This window comes from Pollachius pollachius (assembly GCF_949987615.1).
Source record: "Pollachius pollachius genome assembly, chromosome: 20".
Classification (NCBI taxonomy): Eukaryota; Metazoa; Chordata; class Actinopteri; order Gadiformes; family Gadidae; genus Pollachius; species Pollachius pollachius.
This window is the reverse complement of record NC_136953.1, coordinates 15,927,157-15,946,067: the sequence shown is the minus strand read 5'-3', so window position 1 is coordinate 15,946,067 and position 18,911 is coordinate 15,927,157. Positions and strand designations below refer to the sequence as shown.

Below are 18,911 nucleotides of genomic sequence, written 5' to 3'. Positions count from 1 at the left end.
CAACAGAAAAAGTGTATTTTAATAAGGATGTAACAATATGTCTTTTTTGTCAAACCTTGTTTGATTCTTAATAAATTGACATAAAAGCTAAAAGAGTTTCCCTTTTCTTTGGACAGCTTCAAGGCAGAGGAGGGGAGAGAGAGGAGAGAAAGTATGGAGAGGAGAGAAGGGGAGAGGGAGGAGAAAGATGGATTGGGTAAGGAGGAGGAAAAAGTTGGAGAGGAGGGGAGGAGAAAGGGATGGGCAGAGGGGAGGAGAAAAGAAGATGGAGAGATGGGAAGGAGAGGAGGGCTGTTGAGAGCACTGTTGGCTATCAGCTCCGAGACATGGGTTCAATCCCCTCGTTGGGCTCTCTACTTTTAATGTAATAATGGAAACATAGCGATATAATGTCAACTATAGCAGCTGTCTTGGCTGCATGTTCAGCTGTTGCTTATCAATCCTGAAGACATGGGTTCAATCACAGCTGTAGCGGGGGAAGTCATTTTTGGACGATGTCCAATTATGTAATGTCAATTAAAGCTTTGACCATCTCATAGCTGGATTCTAGGTAGTTAGGTTGAGAGAGCTTTTATTAAACAATTCTAGAGACATGGGTTGATGTCCTGGCAAACGTGTTCTCATTGGAAACCAAATATAAATTTTGGATAAATGTCATGTAAATGATAAAGTTTAACATCACAGCCAGTGTCTCAGTTGTGCAGTTGTGAAAGTAAGTGATTAACACTTCGGGAGACATGGGTTAAATTCCCTCCTCCTACTCTCCTGTGAGGCCAAAATTGACTTTAGAAACAATGTCGTTCAATGTAATGTCACTTATAAGCTTTAACCAATTCATGGCAAGTGTCTTGGTGGCGCAAGTGAGAGAGCTGTTTGTTATCTGCTCTGGAGACACAGGTTCAAGTACCCACTTCTGCACTACCTTGGAACCCTATTACGATTTTGAAAACATGTAAATGTCTAATATGCCATTCCAAGTATTACTTTCGACCTTGTGATAGTAAGTGTCTCGGTGGCACAAGTGAGAGAGCTGTTGGATACCAGTTCTGGTGACCCGGGTTCAAGTCCCACCTGACACAGTCTCAGCTGGGGTCCACCTGTCGCACTCTCACGTGGGAGTTCAATAATTTTGTTAAAGTAAATGAGAAAATGTTATCAAAACGTCCCCTCTCCCAGGTGGTTGAGCTGTTGAGGATCTGTTCTGGAGTCATGGGTTTGACTCCTACTTTGGGGGGTCTTATGGGATCGACTCTCTGCTGATTGGGTCCACTCACTCACACATTAATTTCAAATGACTGTCTGGGAGCATGGATGGCTGTAAATGAGTGCACTCATTCACAGTCATCGATTCTCCCAGACAGTCATTCCCACTCACCCATTCACTCCCAATGCCTGTCTGAGTGAATCGATGGCTGTGAATTAACTTATTCACAGACACATCTCTTCACACAGGCAGTCATTCACACTCATCCAATCACCCGAGAGTGATTCTCATAAAACCCCCAAATGCAGGAATCGAACCGGTGTCTCTAGAACAGATCCTCAACAGCTCTATCACCTGCACCACGGAGACACCGACTTCGAAATGGTGAGAGTTAATTGTTGACCCTACAATACACATGACATTGTTGGAAAAAATTCCCATTCCAAGGTGAGTGTTCCTGACAGGATTTGAACCCAGGTCATATACATGACTCAAAAACAGAACACATACAGCTCTATCCACTGCCCCACTGGTTCAGGCTTAATCAGAGTTCATAATTGACTTAACAATTCACAAGAGGCAAGAGGCAATGTCGCGTGAAATTGAATGCCAAATAAAACATCCGACCACACAATGTTAACTGTCTCGGTGGTGCAGTTGTGAGAGCAGGGCACCATCATTCTGGAGACATGGGTTCAAGTCCCTTCAACCACGCTCCCTTCTGAAACCTAATATAATTTGACAAACAATATAAATTATAATCCTTATACCATTTTAAAGAACACTAATAGCTTTACCAACTGAGCAGCTGGGTGTGAGTGTGACACAGGTGAACAAACTCAAGGAGCGAGGCAATTAGTGCCTTTCTCCTATAATAGGACCAATCTCTTGATTCATATTATTAGAAAACTTGTAAGAAAAAAGGAACAAGAATTAATTACACAAGGCTCAATAATGATAAATAAAATCGAAATATTGACCAGAATATGACATTATACCACACCTTTCCTGATAGGCTACTGTCCAACTTAGGAAATGACACAAACTAAACATGTGCTCAAATAAAATTAATAATTCTTGAAAAACCCTAAAACAATTTTTTTTATAAAAAACATTTAAATAACTGAATTTACTGGCAGCCATCATGTTATGTTATTAAGCATTTTTTAAATTATATATGCAAGATTGATTAATTCAGTACTCAGAGTTATGTGAGTATTGGTACTGCTGCAATGGTACTTCAGGCTTTTCCAGATATTATGCCACCAGGTGTGTGTGATTAGCCATTAGCCTGTCATGGATAATCACACTGACACCTGGTCGTAATATCACCCCTTTAACAATTGCTTTCTAGCAAGCTGAACAAAACATGAACCGCAGCAATATTCGGTGTTCAAAAAGAATTAACATATTTTAAATTGTATCATTAACAAACCTTATAAATAATTGTATGAATCATCTCAATAATCGTTTATAAAGGATTATACATTTCTCACCACTGCACCAACAATCATCTGGTCAGAATTCAAATTAGATTTCTATTCAAATAAGTTACTGTGGAACCCACTCTCACCAGGAATTGAACCAGGACCTCAAGAGCCGTTAACCACCATCTCCTTCAGCTGCGTAAACGAGACTATCGCTATGGTTTCATAGAAATACGCTTCTCTGTATTACATTTCCCAGCATGCTCTGCTCCTCCCAGAGAGTCACCCAGTGTGTTTGTCTCTCAGGGCTGACCTTTGACCAGTGCCATAGTGGGTGCCAAGATATTGTAGGACTTCAATATCGGGGTGACATCGACTTCAGTCAAATGAAGGGCGGATAAAAAGGCTCAGTTCACAACTGATCACAAACGGCTGTTCCAAATGCATGGGGTGGACTGTGTCATGCGTCAGATCATTGGCTGAGGAGGACTGAAGAACCACAGCAAGACCGAGGAAACATCATTTATTTTCCTCCAATACAAAAAAAGAAAAATCACAAAAGGTGTCGGGGCAAAGGCCTTTCAGATGCGTTTACAAAAACATACAACAATTCGTCTGCCTCTCAAAATTATTTTTTTAACATTGAAAGAAGCTAATTTATAGTGTTGTTTCCAATGGTTATAATGAAGAAAGGTACTCATTTTAATTTGGCTTTGTGTTCAATGCATTGGAATTGTGTACGTGCATATGTATGTGTGTATGCATGTATTGTGTGTAAATTACTGCGAAAATACAGCAAAAGTAATATCATACTTTTTATTTTGAGTTTGTGGGTATGTTGGTTTTATTTTCAAATCAATTGTAAATTGAACAATAGGGAAGACACCGTTTGGACCGAACATTCATGTATTAGTTCTAGGTCAGTGCTTGCTTTCACTTAATGTGTGGTGAATCCATGAAAGTCCATTCAATGTGGAGGAGTAACCTTTGGGAGCCAAACGAGACGATACTGCTCCATTTGACCGTCTTCTCTCCCCTGTGCTGGTGGGTTTGGCGCCTTAACCCATGAGGTAACCACTGGAAAGTCAACAAAAAGGGAGGCTCACAATCTCACCAGCAGAATTATCAGAATTACTATAAAGCTTGAGTCAATTGGTCTCCTTTGTCTCGACTGAAGTGTACAGTTTTCTCAAGGGCCAGAAGATAAACTTGACCTAAAAAGACACATGAACTACATACTATAACATATGCTTACGATGTTGCAGAGATAAGACATTTAACCATGTCTAAAACTTTAATTATTCCAAATATGCAGCATGCATATATTAGGATGTACTGTATAAGGACCAAGAATGCATCATTGCAACAAAAAATGACACACAAGACAAAGACAAACAAACAAGACAAAGATAAAGACACACAGCAAAGACAAACGCACAAGACAAAGACAGACACACAAGACACACAGCAAAGAGAAACACACAAGACAAAGACAGACACACAGCAAAGAGAAACACACAAGACAAAGACACACAGCAAAGAGAAACACACAAGACAAAGACACACAGCAAAGAGAAACACACAAGACAAACACAAAGACACACAGCAAAGACCAACACACAACACAGCGGGGTAACTCACGGCAGCTTCATCCGCATGAACACGCGGGCCATGAAGAAGCTGAGCAGGACGCTGACGAAGCCGATGAAGAGCAGCAGGAAGCGGTTGAGCTTGGGGATGTTGGGCGCGTTGGAGCGGTCCAGGATGATGAAGCCCAGGCCACCCATGGTGAAGAGGAAACTGGAGGCCAGGCCCTCCATGATGTACTGGCCGTTCACTCTGCGCAAAGGCCACGACACGCACAATGAACCACCGTAGCAAATTCTGTTCAGCATTCGATCAGGAGCCTGGTAAATGGGCGGAGCGGTGTGGTGGTTCGACCGGACCTGCGGTGAATGTGCGAGTGTGGAGTCGAGTGTGAAGGTGTGATTTTGGGTGCAGAGTGTGAAGGTGTGAGTACGTGGTGGTGTGTGTGTACGTGGTGGTGGTGGTGTGTGTACGTGGTGGTGTGTGTACGTGGTGGTGTGCGTCTGTGTGTGTGTGTGTGTGTGTGTGTGTGTGTGTGTGTGTGTGTGTGTGTGTGTGTGTGTGTGTGTGTGTGTGTGTGTGTGTGTATTTGCTTAGCGTCCCCTACCGGTATGCCAGGAAGGCCACCGGCCGCTGGTGGCCGTGCTCGTCAGTCATGGAACCGACACTTGGAGGCTCCACGATGACGTCATATATGATGCCTGCAGGGGAAGGTGACAAAACACACACTTATTAAAGCTTTCCGAATCAGAACGAGGAGCAAACAGGGCATTGAAGACATGATGCAAGGAAGTAGACGCCGTATAACTTCGGCTTGGTCTGCAGAGTTTACGATATGAAACTCAGAAAATCAAGACTATGAGTTAGAACCTGTACATGCAAGTCAACGTCACACAATTGTGTGTGCAGACTGTGTTGTAACCACACATTGAGCTTTCAAATCAACAAACCACCAATGAAACTTACTAATCCTGATCTACAGCCACGGTGTCACGAATAACCACCTCTTGTACGTGAAACATGCACGACCCTTCATCCAAATCGTTTAAGGAATGAACACTAAAATCGGTGTGTGTGTGTGTATGAGCATTAGCTTAGCATGCGCATAGCATTCACCTCCAGTGATGAGAAAGTAGGACACAATGACGATGGCGTAGACGGTCATCGCGGACGGCATGTGCAGCCATGACGGCTTCTTCAGCTTGATGTTCGGACATTCCAGCACGGCGAAAGGTAAGCCGTATATCGTCTCCATCGTTATGTGTGATATCAGTCCAGTGTGATGATGAGCTGCTGGCTGTGATGAATCGGCTCTGCAGCGGCGGTGCTGACGTGGACCGGAAGCGCTCCACCCTTTTCCGGTATAGCGTCTAACTGATACTGATACTATGCGTACAATTTACGTTTTGTACATTATTTATTTTACGAAATATGTTATATCATACACAGTGTGTACATGGTACGTTAATATCATTCATACATTTAATATGTTTTTCATACACCCGTAAGGAAAGGAAGCAATGACGCATTATCCATGCGACTCGTGTTAACCATGTACATATTAAAGTTGTAAACAGCCGTGTAGCCTTTAACCGATATATTCAATTATGGGTTCAATATAATTGATGTATTTTTTTTATTTTACCAAATATATGTGACACATGTGTAAATACATTAATATCATTCGTGCCTTTACTTTATTTTGTGTACGCCTGATGACAGGAAGCGATGACGTATTATCCATGCGACTCGTATAAACAGCTCCCTTTTCCGTAATGCCTTCAACTTGTATATTATTGGTTAAATATAATTCATGTAAATGTATTTTACAAATACGATATGTGTAAATATCATTCATACCTTAATTTGTTCAGTTTGTATACGTCTGTTAAGGACAGGAAGGGATGACGCCTTATTCATGCGACTCGTATAGACAGCATTAATGTTCCAATATTTAAATTTACATTTAGGGCATTTAGCTGACGCTTTTATCCAAAGCGACTAACAATAAGTGCATTTGTTACAATAAGTACATTTGTCATAAGTGAAACAATATATCGCTGTCGGTACAGTAAAGATGTTCATAGAACCAAGTGCAAGTATTACAATCGCTAGGCTAACCCATTCCCTGTGTAAAGCAATGATAGCAGCTTCTGTAGATGCTACACAATTAAGTACCTTGAATAAGTGCAATGTACAAGTGCCAGAACGTACAAAATTCAATGGTGGCTGTGCATTGGTTTCTATGCAGAGTCGAGGTGAACTGTGAACAGGTGAGTTTTGAGTCTTTTGCGGAAGCTGGTGAGCGACTCTGCGATCCTGACATCGGTAGGGAGCTCGTTCCACCAGAGGTCCCAAAACAGAGAAAAGTTGACTTCACTGATCGACCTTTGCTTGCTCTTAGCGATGGCGGTACCAGACGTCCAGCTGAGGTAGTTGAGCGGAGGGATCGAGCTGGGGTGTGTGGCTTTACTAATGCTTGGAGGTAGGCAGGGGCAGTTCCATCGACTGCCTTGTATGCCAGTACCATCATCTTGAGTCTGATGCGAGCTATTACATGGAGCCAGTGGAGGTCTCGGAAGAGGGGTGATATATGAAGCACCTTTACTTCACGCTGCCTATTTGTGAAAAGGTAATTCATGAAATCTGTATAAAATGGATCAGCATCCAATGGTGCATACACGTGTTGCCTAAATGCCTTCCATCACTTTACATTTGAATGATATTCTTACAAGCACCAGTTGTGCAAGAACATAAGTTTGAAGAGATCCAGTAATTCACTTTCTCTATTCTTGGTCATGGCTAGTAAGATACTGAACATGTTGATGCATTTAGAACCTAGGCATGCCTTAATTGTAAGCAAAGTGCTTGTTAGGTGTGTCCTCTTCAATGCTAAGTTAACCGAGGCCCAGAAATTATGTCCTTTAGAGTTTATACTAAGGCATTAGAAACCATCTGGGATGGTTGTTCGGTGCAAACCAACAGCAGTAATGGTCCCGTCCTACTACCCAGTTTTAACCTTTAGTTAATGTAGAGTAGCAGAAGTTAGCCACGTCAGAGCGGCGGAGAGTTTAACAGAGTCTTAAGGAGTCAACTTCAGTAACTATTTTTAACTGTCCAGGTCACCCAATATTATTACAAAGTCAGACTTTTTTTCTCCCATAGAATCCACTTTGTTTTTGTAGATGAACTCCTTTCATTTAGAACACAATAAACCTACACAAGTGATCTCAATTTGTGGGGACAAAGGTTGTCAAAATATGCTTTAACTTGACGGGAAACTAAGGATTCCACATGTGCCCTCCAGTGATTAAAGAAAAGTCTATAAACAAATCATTTTCCCCCATTTCTTTTATTGAAGCAATACAAATACATCTACTTGGCCTTCTGGCTCTGTGCCTGTGCCTTGAGGACCTTGACGACGATCTTCTGCTCCTCAATCAGGAAAGCACGCTTGATCCTAACAAACACAAGAAAACGTTAAAATCACATTAGGAACACACACAACTACCAACAAATGCATTAGGCTCAAGTCTGTTATAAAGTATGTTTATGAAGTATTCTCTAGAGACGGACAGATACTGGATTTTAGGGGCAGATTCCGATGCGATGGAGTAAAAAGACCTCTGCTGACATTCCAAATATAGACACTCCTTTAGTAGATAGATATATCGTGGTATCTTGGGGGTTTAGCAGGTCCCCATGTTGTCATGACACATGATGTAAATGAACCTCTGTTTAGCGGTTCAACCACCACAGTAGAGGATTTATAAAGCGGTGAGGACGTTAATAAAGCAACACCTCTTTGGTTTTCATATCGTCAAACACATACGATAGTTTTATCTGTGAGATCCCAATATCGTCCGATAAAAATAGAAGAAAAAAAAACGGTCAAGTGATACGCCGGTCGGCCTCTGGTATTCTTGCTGTGTGGTGTTCTTATGACGGGCGGTGGACGAGTCCTACCGGTCACGGACGCACTTGGCGCACATGGAGCCACCGTACGCTCTGCTGACGTGCTTCTTAGTCTTTGACAGCCTCATCAGAACCTGAGGTCTAACAGCACGGATCTGCAAAAGAGAAAATACATCTGATTAGAAACGGGTTTCTTGTCTTTTTATATTGCCTGATTGGAAGCACTCCAAAACAACCGCTCTGAGTATTTCTGTTTGCTGATTGAGTATTTAAGCACAGTGCAGATTGCCGTTATTTTATTGTTTACCATTTAGCTGATTTAAATGGTACCAAGAAACTTGCCATTTGCACAACATTAAGCCTGCCCATAAAGCATTGTAGGATGAAATGACTGACCAACATCTGCGTTCTGCACTGACGCTTAAGTCTGAACCAGAGGGACAGACATTTTATGAACAACAAAACATTGCAATGGTAGAAGTTTCAACTCGGAACACAGCCTGAAGTTCAGGGTATTCAAAATGAAAAAACACTACTACAACACACGCTACATATCACCATGGCCTCGTTGTTTTGTTAGCATAGAAAACCAGGAGATTCAAACAGGAGTGTGCGCCCATATCAATTATGAGGAATAAACCAAACCTCCCTATACAACTGTGTATATAGTCCCTGATGCAGGATGTCAAATGAAGGGTTCAATACTCGTCACACAAGGAATCTTGTTTGAAGATCATATAATTATCCTGGACACCACTGTATGCGCCAAGGAAACCATCCACATGCTTGGCTACGAAGGCAGAAAGACCTGGGGCAGCTCAGAACACAAACACTACAACTAACCTAACCATCTAAGGGGTGTTTGACGGAGAACATGTGCATTACTTTATGCTTAAAAAATAAAAATAGTACTTAGCATTGTGTAGCATCTTATCCTAGCCATCTCTGTTGTATACGGGGAATGGGTTAACCTAACAATTGTTAGCGCTTTGCACTTGGTTCTATGAACCTCCTTTCTGCACCGACAATATATTGTTTCTTTCTTCTGAAAAAATGTACTTATTCTAAGTTCCTTTGGACAGCAGCGTCTTGATAAATGCACTAAATCTAAACAATACGGGTGGAAAACTTTGTAATGAAGTCAAGTAGTTAACTGTTACTCTGCAACATCCTCCCATATTATACCCCCAGTTAAGTGTACAACATACAATGAATATATATATATTCACATGTTCCAACAGACGAGGCTATTCAACAATGTGCCTGGAAGACATGGTTGTAATGAACTTCCCAGCCGTCTCATCGAGTGTTTGTGGGACTTACTCCGCGCAGTCTTCCTGGGCAGATGCCGCATGCCGACTTGGGGGCTTTGCCGACTTTCTTGGTGTACAGGTACACAACGCGGTTACCAGGTGTCCGGGAACTGCAGGGCAGAACACACAGGTCAGTTAAATCAATAACGCATGCCAGGTCAATCAGATTCAGGAGATGCCTTGAAGCTCAGTGATGGAAGCTGAATTGCATGTTTGCACTCCAATAAACTGGCTGGTAGCACTACCACCTGAACACTTAACACTACACCTCATTGCTTAATATTGTGTTGGTGCCGTTATGTGGCTGTTGAGGAACCAAGCATAATAATTTTAATCTTGTGTACTCGTACGATAAGACGTAATAAAAAGTAATTGATATTATGGAGGGCCGTGGGCGATCTCCACGCTGGGACCACCCTCCCTGGAGCTGAAGGCATCTCTTCAGCTCCAGGATGGAGCATCGTCCCAACGCGACGGGTGCACCATGGATGGAGGTATGGAAGTGGTACTCACAGTCTGGTCTTGTTGGAGGCAGTGTTGTAGGACAACCTACGACGGTAGGTCAGGCGTTGGACCATGTTGAACCTAAGATCACAACAACATTACAGCCAATGGAGGCAGCCATGCATCATCAACAGGCATTGGGGGGGACGCGCTCCCCGTTACCCTGCGTGTACTACAGACCTAGTAGCACATTAGCCGCTTAACTTTCACATTTACTCAACCTATTTCCACACAAAGCACTCAAATACAGCCGATACTGGAGAATTAGTACACAGTTTAAGGGGGGGAAATGTGCTTCAGTAGCCCGAAACTAGACTAACGCGTCGCAAGCGGCTTTTTCGCGGAGCAGAGAACCGGGGTTAAAACATGTACTTTACAAACACATCAGCAAAGAATATTGATATATATGGAACGCAACCTTGTTTTGCAGTCGTACACAACACAGAACAAGAAGATATTTGTATTTTGTAGGACGGATTACGTTGGATTTCAGTGGTGCATTTATAGGAGTAAAGATAATGCTCCATACCTGCTATGTTGGTAACCGGAAGAGGAAGGAAGAACGCAGCGGTGTCAAAGTTAAAGTCCTCCGTACGGGCCCAGTGTACGCTATGCTGCCCCTAGTGGAGAAGAATAGGTATTGCCCGTAGAGAACGAGAGACATTTTCTATGTCATGGACCTAAATATGATGTATAATGTATTAATATTATTCGTGAAAAATTGGAAAATTATTTGTAATTCTAAGTTGCGAACTGGGAATTTTAGAGCAAAACATTTGAACTCAAAATTTGAATTTAGAATAGTCTTCAAGATACTGCAACTACATGAACTGTCCTCTAGATGGTATCTTTACCAGCTTTTCCGGCAGTGCCTCACTAGTCACCCAGCACTGACTCCGGTATGGATTTCTACACTGCCAATGAAGTACATTCTGAATTAGAGTTAATGTGCTATGGATTTTGCTCACGGCCAAAATCACATTTAGCACGAACTGTATTCCCAGCATCTGTGTACTTTGTTTGCAGTTGAGTACAATTCCTGGTCGCACAATGGATGTTAAAAGACTGGTTGTTAAAGAAAGGCCTGTTTATCCATGTATCTTGTTTTATTTCCGATAGCATTTATAGTGTTATTCATTGTATTTTAATATTTTATTATTTATTGTAATCCATGCTTTGTAAAGAAGATAAGAAGATAGCAAAACCTTCAACACACAAAAATATAACTAATATAAATGCATTTGTTGAAGGTGTGTCAAATGTGAAATTAGTTGGTCATAAAAATCCACCTTCCATCCCTTCATGCCAAGCATTCAATAAGTGGATCATATACATAAGGAATTATCTGCAGCCTATAAACCTGCACACATAAATAGCATGACCATTTCCTCTCGATATCAATTTAACAAAATCTACCCACTAAGCATTCAACGTGCGTTTGGCAACGGGGAGAGGAGAGGACACGGGTCAGCATAAGGGTAAACAAGAGAGTGGTCCAAGATGGCTCCCAATCAAAGAAGTGCTGTGTCACATACAAGACGCTGGTTGCCAACCTCATCCAACAGATGGTGAGATTGGCATGCTTTTCCGAGGAACAGTTTGCCGCCTTTGCCGCTCCGGCCAGAACTCTTGTGTCATACTGTGTCTTTGAGGCGGGCGCGTTGGATGTGTATGTCGTGACAGTCAGAACCCTGCAGCTCATTATGAATGCATACCTTCTCAGAGGTGTAGAATATGCTTGGCTCAGCGTTATGTAACGTTGTCATTAAGGCCGTCCCTAGAGTGGACCGAATCTTCGTGCACAGCAGTTAAACAAGAGGCTGTTTTGATTCTTTGATAATACCCAGTGGGCTGTTCCCTCTGAATGCATGGCAGCGGCCCGAGGTGCAAGGTCATCTATTTGAGACGGAGTGAAGAGCATTTGCTGCATGAGGAAGTAAAAATAATGAAAAGAGGCACGTGCATACAAAAAGCGACGACGAGGGGACATGCATGCATGCATTAATGCACACACGCATACACATTGATGAGAAACCACACGCACACACAAAAGAACATGCAATCAAAGAGATGCATCAGCTCATGTCCGAGGCCATGAAATACATGAAAAACAAACAAAAAAAAAAACAAGTATGTCTTTCCTCTTAGCATCTTAAGGACGCCATTACTCTGTGTCTGCGGGCGGCGGCCGCTGGCTCTGACTGGGGCAAGATATAGGAGCATATCACCTTAAGTGCACTTGATTATGCAAGCTTCTCCAGCCCCCCTCTCCACAACTCCTTGGGTCTTTCGTGTAATCTGCCAAGATTTAAACCTGCTGCTCCTGTTTAATAAATCCACTGCGATTAAAATAGGATTACACTTCTGCGTTTGCTTCCCTAATGACATCAGAGCAGGAAACACTTTTTTAACTCCCGTTCCCCCCTCCCCCCCCCCTTTTTTTTTTATTGTTCCCTTTTTTAAGTTGGGGGGGTCTTCATTTATATCTGGATGCGATTTTCGACCCTTCCTCCTCCTTCTAGCCGGATCGCTTTTTCCCCGCACCGTTTGATCCCTTCCCCCCAGCCCTCCCTCCTTCCTCCTCCATCTCTGCAGGTCAGCCCATCTGCATGGGTCCCGGTGACACAGGGATTAACCTTATAATGCTGCGCATATCCTGTATCAACATGCTCCTCCCCTTCCATCACAGTTCTCAATGACACAGACACCAGCTGGGGAAATATTGGATACACACACGCTACCAAACGCACATGTACGAAATGGGACCACCAAAGCCACTGCCACGTGCGCGCACATCATCGCCGCCCGGTGCGACCTCTGCTGTAGACTCCGTTTTTCATTTCAACCCCTAAGGGGTTCTTTGGACCTTTTGAGAAAGACAAATAGTCCGAGCCAATTGGTTTGATTCAAGGTCAAAGGTCAATCTCTGCCATAGTGTTTGCGCCCTGTGCGCTACTAGCGTGGGTTCACGTGACATGAGACACGAGAGACTTGGAACAGCAATAAAACAAATACGATAACAAATTGACCTGCTTGACCTTTACCAAGCGTCGGTTTCGACACAGATTGAGTGTGTTGAGGTCTTAGCAGGCAAGGGTTGATGGGATTTCTACCTCTGCTAAACTCGTGACCTAGGTAGATCAAATCCCTTTACTTTTTGTGTAGCATGGACGTGTAGCATTTTATTGGGACTTATGTCATGTGGGCGCAGCGGAGTTCAGCGTCTAATCGCAGACACAAGCCGAACGTAGTGTGCCCCTAATTTGACATCTGAGTCGATAATCCTACTTATGCTGCGTACTGTACAATAATTAGGACGCATCCATAACTCAATTATTGTCCATATTGAAGTAGATAAACGGTGGTGTCTAACTGCATGCTCAGTCGAAACCTTGTGATAATATGAGGAAGGGTCAGCCAGGCATTGTGTGTGTGTGTGTTTGTGTGTGTGCGTGTGCGTGTGTGCGTGTGTCCGTATCGCCATGCATATGTAAAGATCCATGCAGGTACCAAATGCTTTTCGGCAAATAGCACTGAGAGAAAACAGGTCTTTTCATGTTTTTCTGTAACCGAAAATAAGTAGCTTGATACCAATAAGTGTAAATAGGACATGTGTCATATCAACATAATCCAAGACCAATAAGACAATATTTTGGACCAAGCACTTAGTATGGACTGTTCATGTTGCACATTTGAGAAATGCTTATTTATGATCAGGAAAGAAACCATTTAATCCAAGCTTGCTCATGTCAAGATATCATGTCATATCCAGCTCTTGCAGTACAACTATGAACGTCTTTAATCATCGTAACATCATAGAGATTAGCACCCACTCCATGGGATTGATGAAGTGGTTTTGATGCTATAAAATATCAATATAAACCCATGATTCCCCTTGTAACTGCTCTCAGCAGACTGTTCCATAATGTGTTTCACTTGCCATAAACACCATAAGCCCTGTTGCTGGTGACAGTATTCAATGGTTTCACGTTCAACACCCCCCCCGCCCACGGGGCGTGTTTAATCAACCTCAGTGCTCGGTGGTGAAACCTGACTGGACGATCACAACGCTAATCCCTTTAGTGCTACCGCCGAGACAAATATTACCCTCCTCCTCCCCCCTGCTGAGGTTGGGGGGGAGGGGGGTTGGGGGTAATATTCCTCTCACGTTTGAATCCCGTCCGAATTCTTTGCTCTTGGTCTCTGAGAGGCGACGCAGGGCGGGGGTCAACCGCTCCCTGCTGGCTTCTAGAAGACACCGGGGGATATGGGTAAAATGTTTCCGTATACCAGCAGGCTGTCCTCTGCCTCTTCTGATTTGAGGGGGCTTGAGGGGGGTGCCTCAGGGTGCCTCAAGGGGTCTTAAACACCTAATCATCGTAAAACCAGGCCCCTATAACCTACGCTCACTACGACCTACATATAGATTTTTTTTTTTTTACACTTCAATGCATACTTTAACGTTTCACTGTATACTTGCATGTGACAAATAAAAAAACTATTTTTTGAATCTTATATCTAAACAATGAGGATGGGAAACACGCACGTGAAATGGCGGTGAGATGCAGTAGATCTGATCAGTTCAGGAACGATTAGCTAGGGGAGTACGTTTATTTAAAAGTATGAAAATCGCCAAGGATACAAACATATAACCCCCCGCGCATTTAACTCTCACCAAGTGAACCCCACCTTCCCCCCCCTCTGCTGACCCATCCACCCACCTATGTGGGCCAAACAAAAGGCGGAGATTTGGCTGCTGGGGTCGGAATGACGGATGGGAATGGGTGTGTGTGTGTGTGTGTGTGTGTGTGTGTGTGTGTGTGTGTGTGTGTGTGTGTGTGTGTGTGTGTGTGTGTGTGTGGAGGGGGGGATTGGGGGGAGAGGTGGGGGGGTTGTTTCCGCATGGCGCGTCTGTTGTTTGGTCACAACACAGAATTCAGACAAATCAAAACAACTGGACCCCGTTGCCTTGCACACCGACACAGACTGATACAAACGCACACACTAATACACACGCAGACACACACATGCACACGACCGGTGGCAAGTCATCACTTTTACACTGGAAATGCCGGCAGACCAGAGCAGGCGAATGTAGATCAGAGCCTTTGTTGAGAGAGACAGAGAGAGAGAGAGAGAGAGAGAGAGAGTAACACACAGACAGAGAGAGAGAGAGAGAGGGAGAGAGAGAGAGAGGGACCGAGAGAGAGAGGGAGAGAGAGAGAGAGAGTCACACACACAGACATAGGGAGAGAGAGGGAGAGAGAGTCACACACAGACAGAGAGAGAGAGAGAGAGGGGCCGAGAGAGAGAGGGAGAGGGAGGGAGAGAGAGAGTCACACACAGACAGAGAGAGAGAGAAAGGGAGAGAGAGAGTCACACACGCACACACACACACACACACACACACACACACACACACACACACACACACACACACACACACACACACAGAGAGGGGGTAAAGAGCTGACATAGGGACAGAGTGGGGTTTGATAGGCCAACATAATAATCAGTCCCGTCCTAAAGGCCGCCGGCAGCGGGCTAGCGGGGGTGCACTGCTGACTGGGGGCTCCTGTGTGTTCCCACCCATGCAGAGTCTGTGCGTAGCCGCAGCCAATGGGAAGCTGTCTCTATGTGGGGACGATTCAGGGGTCCTGTCCTGTATTTCAAAGCTAAAAGCTAAAAGCTAAGAAGAAGCGAACATGAAAACAAACGTGAAAGGCGTGACAGACGTACTATTAGGTCAAAGTGAGAGCTGGTGATTGGAGATGATATCTTTTTATTCGGAAGACTTGACTGAATTGGATGCATGGTCACATATCGTAAAAGCTACTCTTGAGCAAGGCTAGCGGCCTTGAGGCATTCATCACAGAGCGTTCAACAGTTGGAAGTACGTATGATCTATTCAAAAAAGTTTGAATATTTTTTGGGCTTATTGTGGAGGCCATAAAGATGAAAAACCCCTAAAGATGCTCAGTCGAACATGCACTAGTTTCGTATCAAATAGGATGGATCAAACTGCAATAGCACTTATTGCTTTGTGGCTTTGTCCAACTGCTTCTTGACATGTGTGTGAATGTATTCTTTAATGTACAGTAGGACTTTGATACTCCACCACAATCGACCACACAAATAGTGTCCTCATCGTATTGACCATCTTGTGTAGATCTTTTTCTGTGTGTCTGGTTATGTAACAGCAGGCGGAAGGGGACAAGTGACAATCAATGGGGTCATTGAGTCGTAACTTAATATAAAAGCAAACCAGGCCATTGATGTGACACTATGTCGACGCATCATTTCAGGGTCTAGCCATGGATGGCTGGCCCACAAAGGGTAAGGGTTAGCCCGGAAACACAAAGGAGGCGTTCCTGACGACCATGGCTGTCACCACCACGTCAGAGCCTGACGTGTCTCGCCGCATGATCAATAAAATGGGTCCATAAAGTCTCCACGACCTTGAAACGCGTTTTGCCCCGCCTGATCAATGTATCATTCTCATCGACATTTTAAATTAAAATATTTATTTAAAAAGTGTTTTTGCCTTTGGAGTAAAGGCTAATTTCAGGTTATTTTTCCAACAATAAAACCTAAACGAATTCAAAGTTTCGTTGCTGTTGCTGGTCCGGCCGCTGAGTGACGTCGAACGGATCGAAAAAGTCCAACCGACGACCTTGAGACGACGCAGTGCGCGAAACGTAACGGCGAACCAACCGATGCACGAAAAAATGAATAAAAACATTGCGATTAAGACCGTGTTTTATCGTTCGAAACATCGCGCGTGGACCGCGTAACCACGAGTCCGCCCTGCACGTGCCTCTCCGCTTGGCCAGTGGCGGGCTCTTCAGCCGTCCGGACTGCGCAAGCGCGCACATCAAACCGACAGCACGAGACGCCGTGGTGTCGCGCGGTCGGTCTCCCGCCTTCCCGTGGTCATAATAGTGCGTGTCCAGGTGTCCCTGAGCAAGACACCTGACCCTCTTGCTCCCGACGAGCTGGCTGTCGCCCTGCATGGTGGACACCGCCGTGAAAGGTGGAATGAATGGGTGAACCTGAGGCAGTATTGTAAGGCGCGTGGAGTTGCCACTGGTTGGAGCAGCGCTGTATAAACGCAGTCCATTTAGTCCATTTACCAGAAGAGGGAAAGCGAGGCAGAGTTGGTATGAGAGAGGTGAGCGCTATTCGCAGAGCTCAGTTTTTTTTCACTCCAGAGCTCCTCCTCCTCCTCCTCCTCCTCCTCCTCCTCCACTGGAGTCAGAGTGGGGTAGGACTGTCACAGAGCTCCTCCTCCTCCTCCTCCTAGCCCTCCTCCTCCTCCTCCAGCGGAGTCAGAGAGGACTGTAGGACTGTCACATTTGCTGCTGCTGGTGCCGCTGCTCAATGACAGCAAGACGAGGGCGCAGGAGCAGATCCCTCGTGTTTCGACCTGTTTTCTCGCTTCCCCTGAAGGTAAGGACGTGTGTTTCTGCGTCTGTGGGAGATGCTGCAGCCTCTCGTCTGCAGGTTGAGGGGTTCGTGGTGGGATGGAGCGACAAGGTGGTGGTTTTATAACAACTGGAAGGGGCGAGGGCGTTGAAGGGCACAGCGATGCAGATCGCATGTCGCGATACCTGGGGAAAATCCGTAGTCACCAGCCTCAGCACCACGGGTGCTTCAGTCTGACTCAGTGTTTTTTTTTTTTTAATCATCGTATTTTTTGTCTGCTCTTCGTTAAACAACAACGTCATGGGTCCGATGTACACATCACGTTTTCGTGGCGTTTATCATAGTCAGACGTCCAGTGAGTTCAGCACATAGGTTTTATCTGTTTGTGGTCCTGTGTGTTGTGAATGTCTGCTTTAGGACAAGTTCAATGCAGATATGTTGCTTTATTGGCCACTTATACCCTTGTGTGCAGTATAGTCTGTGCATATTTTCTATTATTAATGGTAGGCGGCTTGTGTAATCAATGGCTGAATTGATTTATTTAAGGCAAGGTATTTATCAGGCTTTATTTTGATCAATCGATGAGTGCACCTTATCGTTTCTATTTGTGGAATTATTTAATGGCAGTCTTCTGGAAATCCATCTAGGCCATGTTTTGAAACCTGGACTGAGTGAATAATGCATAGGAGTCTATATTCTGCCACGGCTCTTTGGTGACTAGCGCATAGAAGTTTTTTGAATTTTAGAGTTAATGCTGTATCTTATAGAACATCAATCTGAATGTTATTGAATAGGGTTGATTGATTGTTAATTGTTGTGTGTGTGTTATACTATATTTTTTCTGGGCACAATGTGTTCTGATTCATGGGAAAAATACATGCAGGCACACACACACACACACACACACACACACACACACACACACACACACACACACACACTCTTGTACAGCGTTGCTATTAAGTATTATTATATTACTTAATTAATTATTACCGTTATATTTCTAGTATTACTATTACTAAAAGGCTTCATGTTTCCAGATGACATTGTAAAATGTGAATACAATAAACCACGACTTTGGGTATTTTCACAATAGTTTTCACATCTTTCGTCCTTCTGTCCGTTCCAAGCATGTCACACCCCAGAGGCAGACGCGTGCAATCAGCACGATGCCGTTGACGTCCATCAGGCCGCGCTCATCCCGTCCGGAGACAAAACCCTTTACCTTGTCCTCTTGTGTTCATCTGCTAGATCAGGATAATATGAAGACACCGTTCGGAAGGCCTGACCCCGGGAAGAACCCACAATCCTTCCAACTGATTTGAAGCAGAGAACGACGCCATGCACTGTCTCCGATAAACCAAAAAGACCTTCCCTGCTCCCCCCCCCACTCCCTTGTCCCATCTCCTCACCCCTCTCCCCCCCCCCTCTCGCTCTCCTCTCTCTCTCTCTCTCTCTCTCTCTCCGCTCGGCTCTTCCCAGAGCGTGGGAAACGGAATACCGCACCACCACCACCACCACCACCACCACGGCGAC

The 18,911-nt window shown here is 44.3% G+C and overlaps 2 protein-coding genes across 2 annotated transcripts; both read right to left on the bottom strand.

Annotated features, from left to right (window-relative positions):
• Positions 1 to 3,139: 3,139 nt before the first annotated feature.
• Positions 3,140 to 5,544, bottom strand: ostc (oligosaccharyltransferase complex subunit). Its single transcript, XM_079758023.1, has 4 exons — positions 5,335 to 5,544; positions 4,826 to 4,919; positions 4,273 to 4,470; positions 3,140 to 3,708 (listed from the first exon to the last, which is right to left on the bottom strand). Exons 1-4 carry the CDS (start codon positions 5,471 to 5,473, stop codon positions 3,690 to 3,692), a joined length of 450 nt encoding a protein of 149 aa, XP_079614149.1. The 5' UTR covers positions 5,474 to 5,544; the 3' UTR covers positions 3,140 to 3,689.
• A 2,007-nt stretch (positions 5,545 to 7,551) lies between these two features.
• rpl34 (ribosomal protein L34) lies at positions 7,552 to 10,497 on the bottom strand. Its single transcript, XM_079758024.1, has 5 exons — positions 10,480 to 10,497; positions 9,960 to 10,031; positions 9,457 to 9,556; positions 8,185 to 8,288; positions 7,552 to 7,678 (listed from the first exon to the last, which is right to left on the bottom strand). The coding sequence occupies exons 2-5, from the start codon at positions 10,022 to 10,024 to the stop codon at positions 7,594 to 7,596; spliced, it is 354 nt and encodes a 117-aa protein (XP_079614150.1). The 5' UTR covers positions 10,025 to 10,031; positions 10,480 to 10,497; the 3' UTR covers positions 7,552 to 7,593.
• Between the last annotated feature and the right edge of the window lie 8,414 nt (positions 10,498 to 18,911).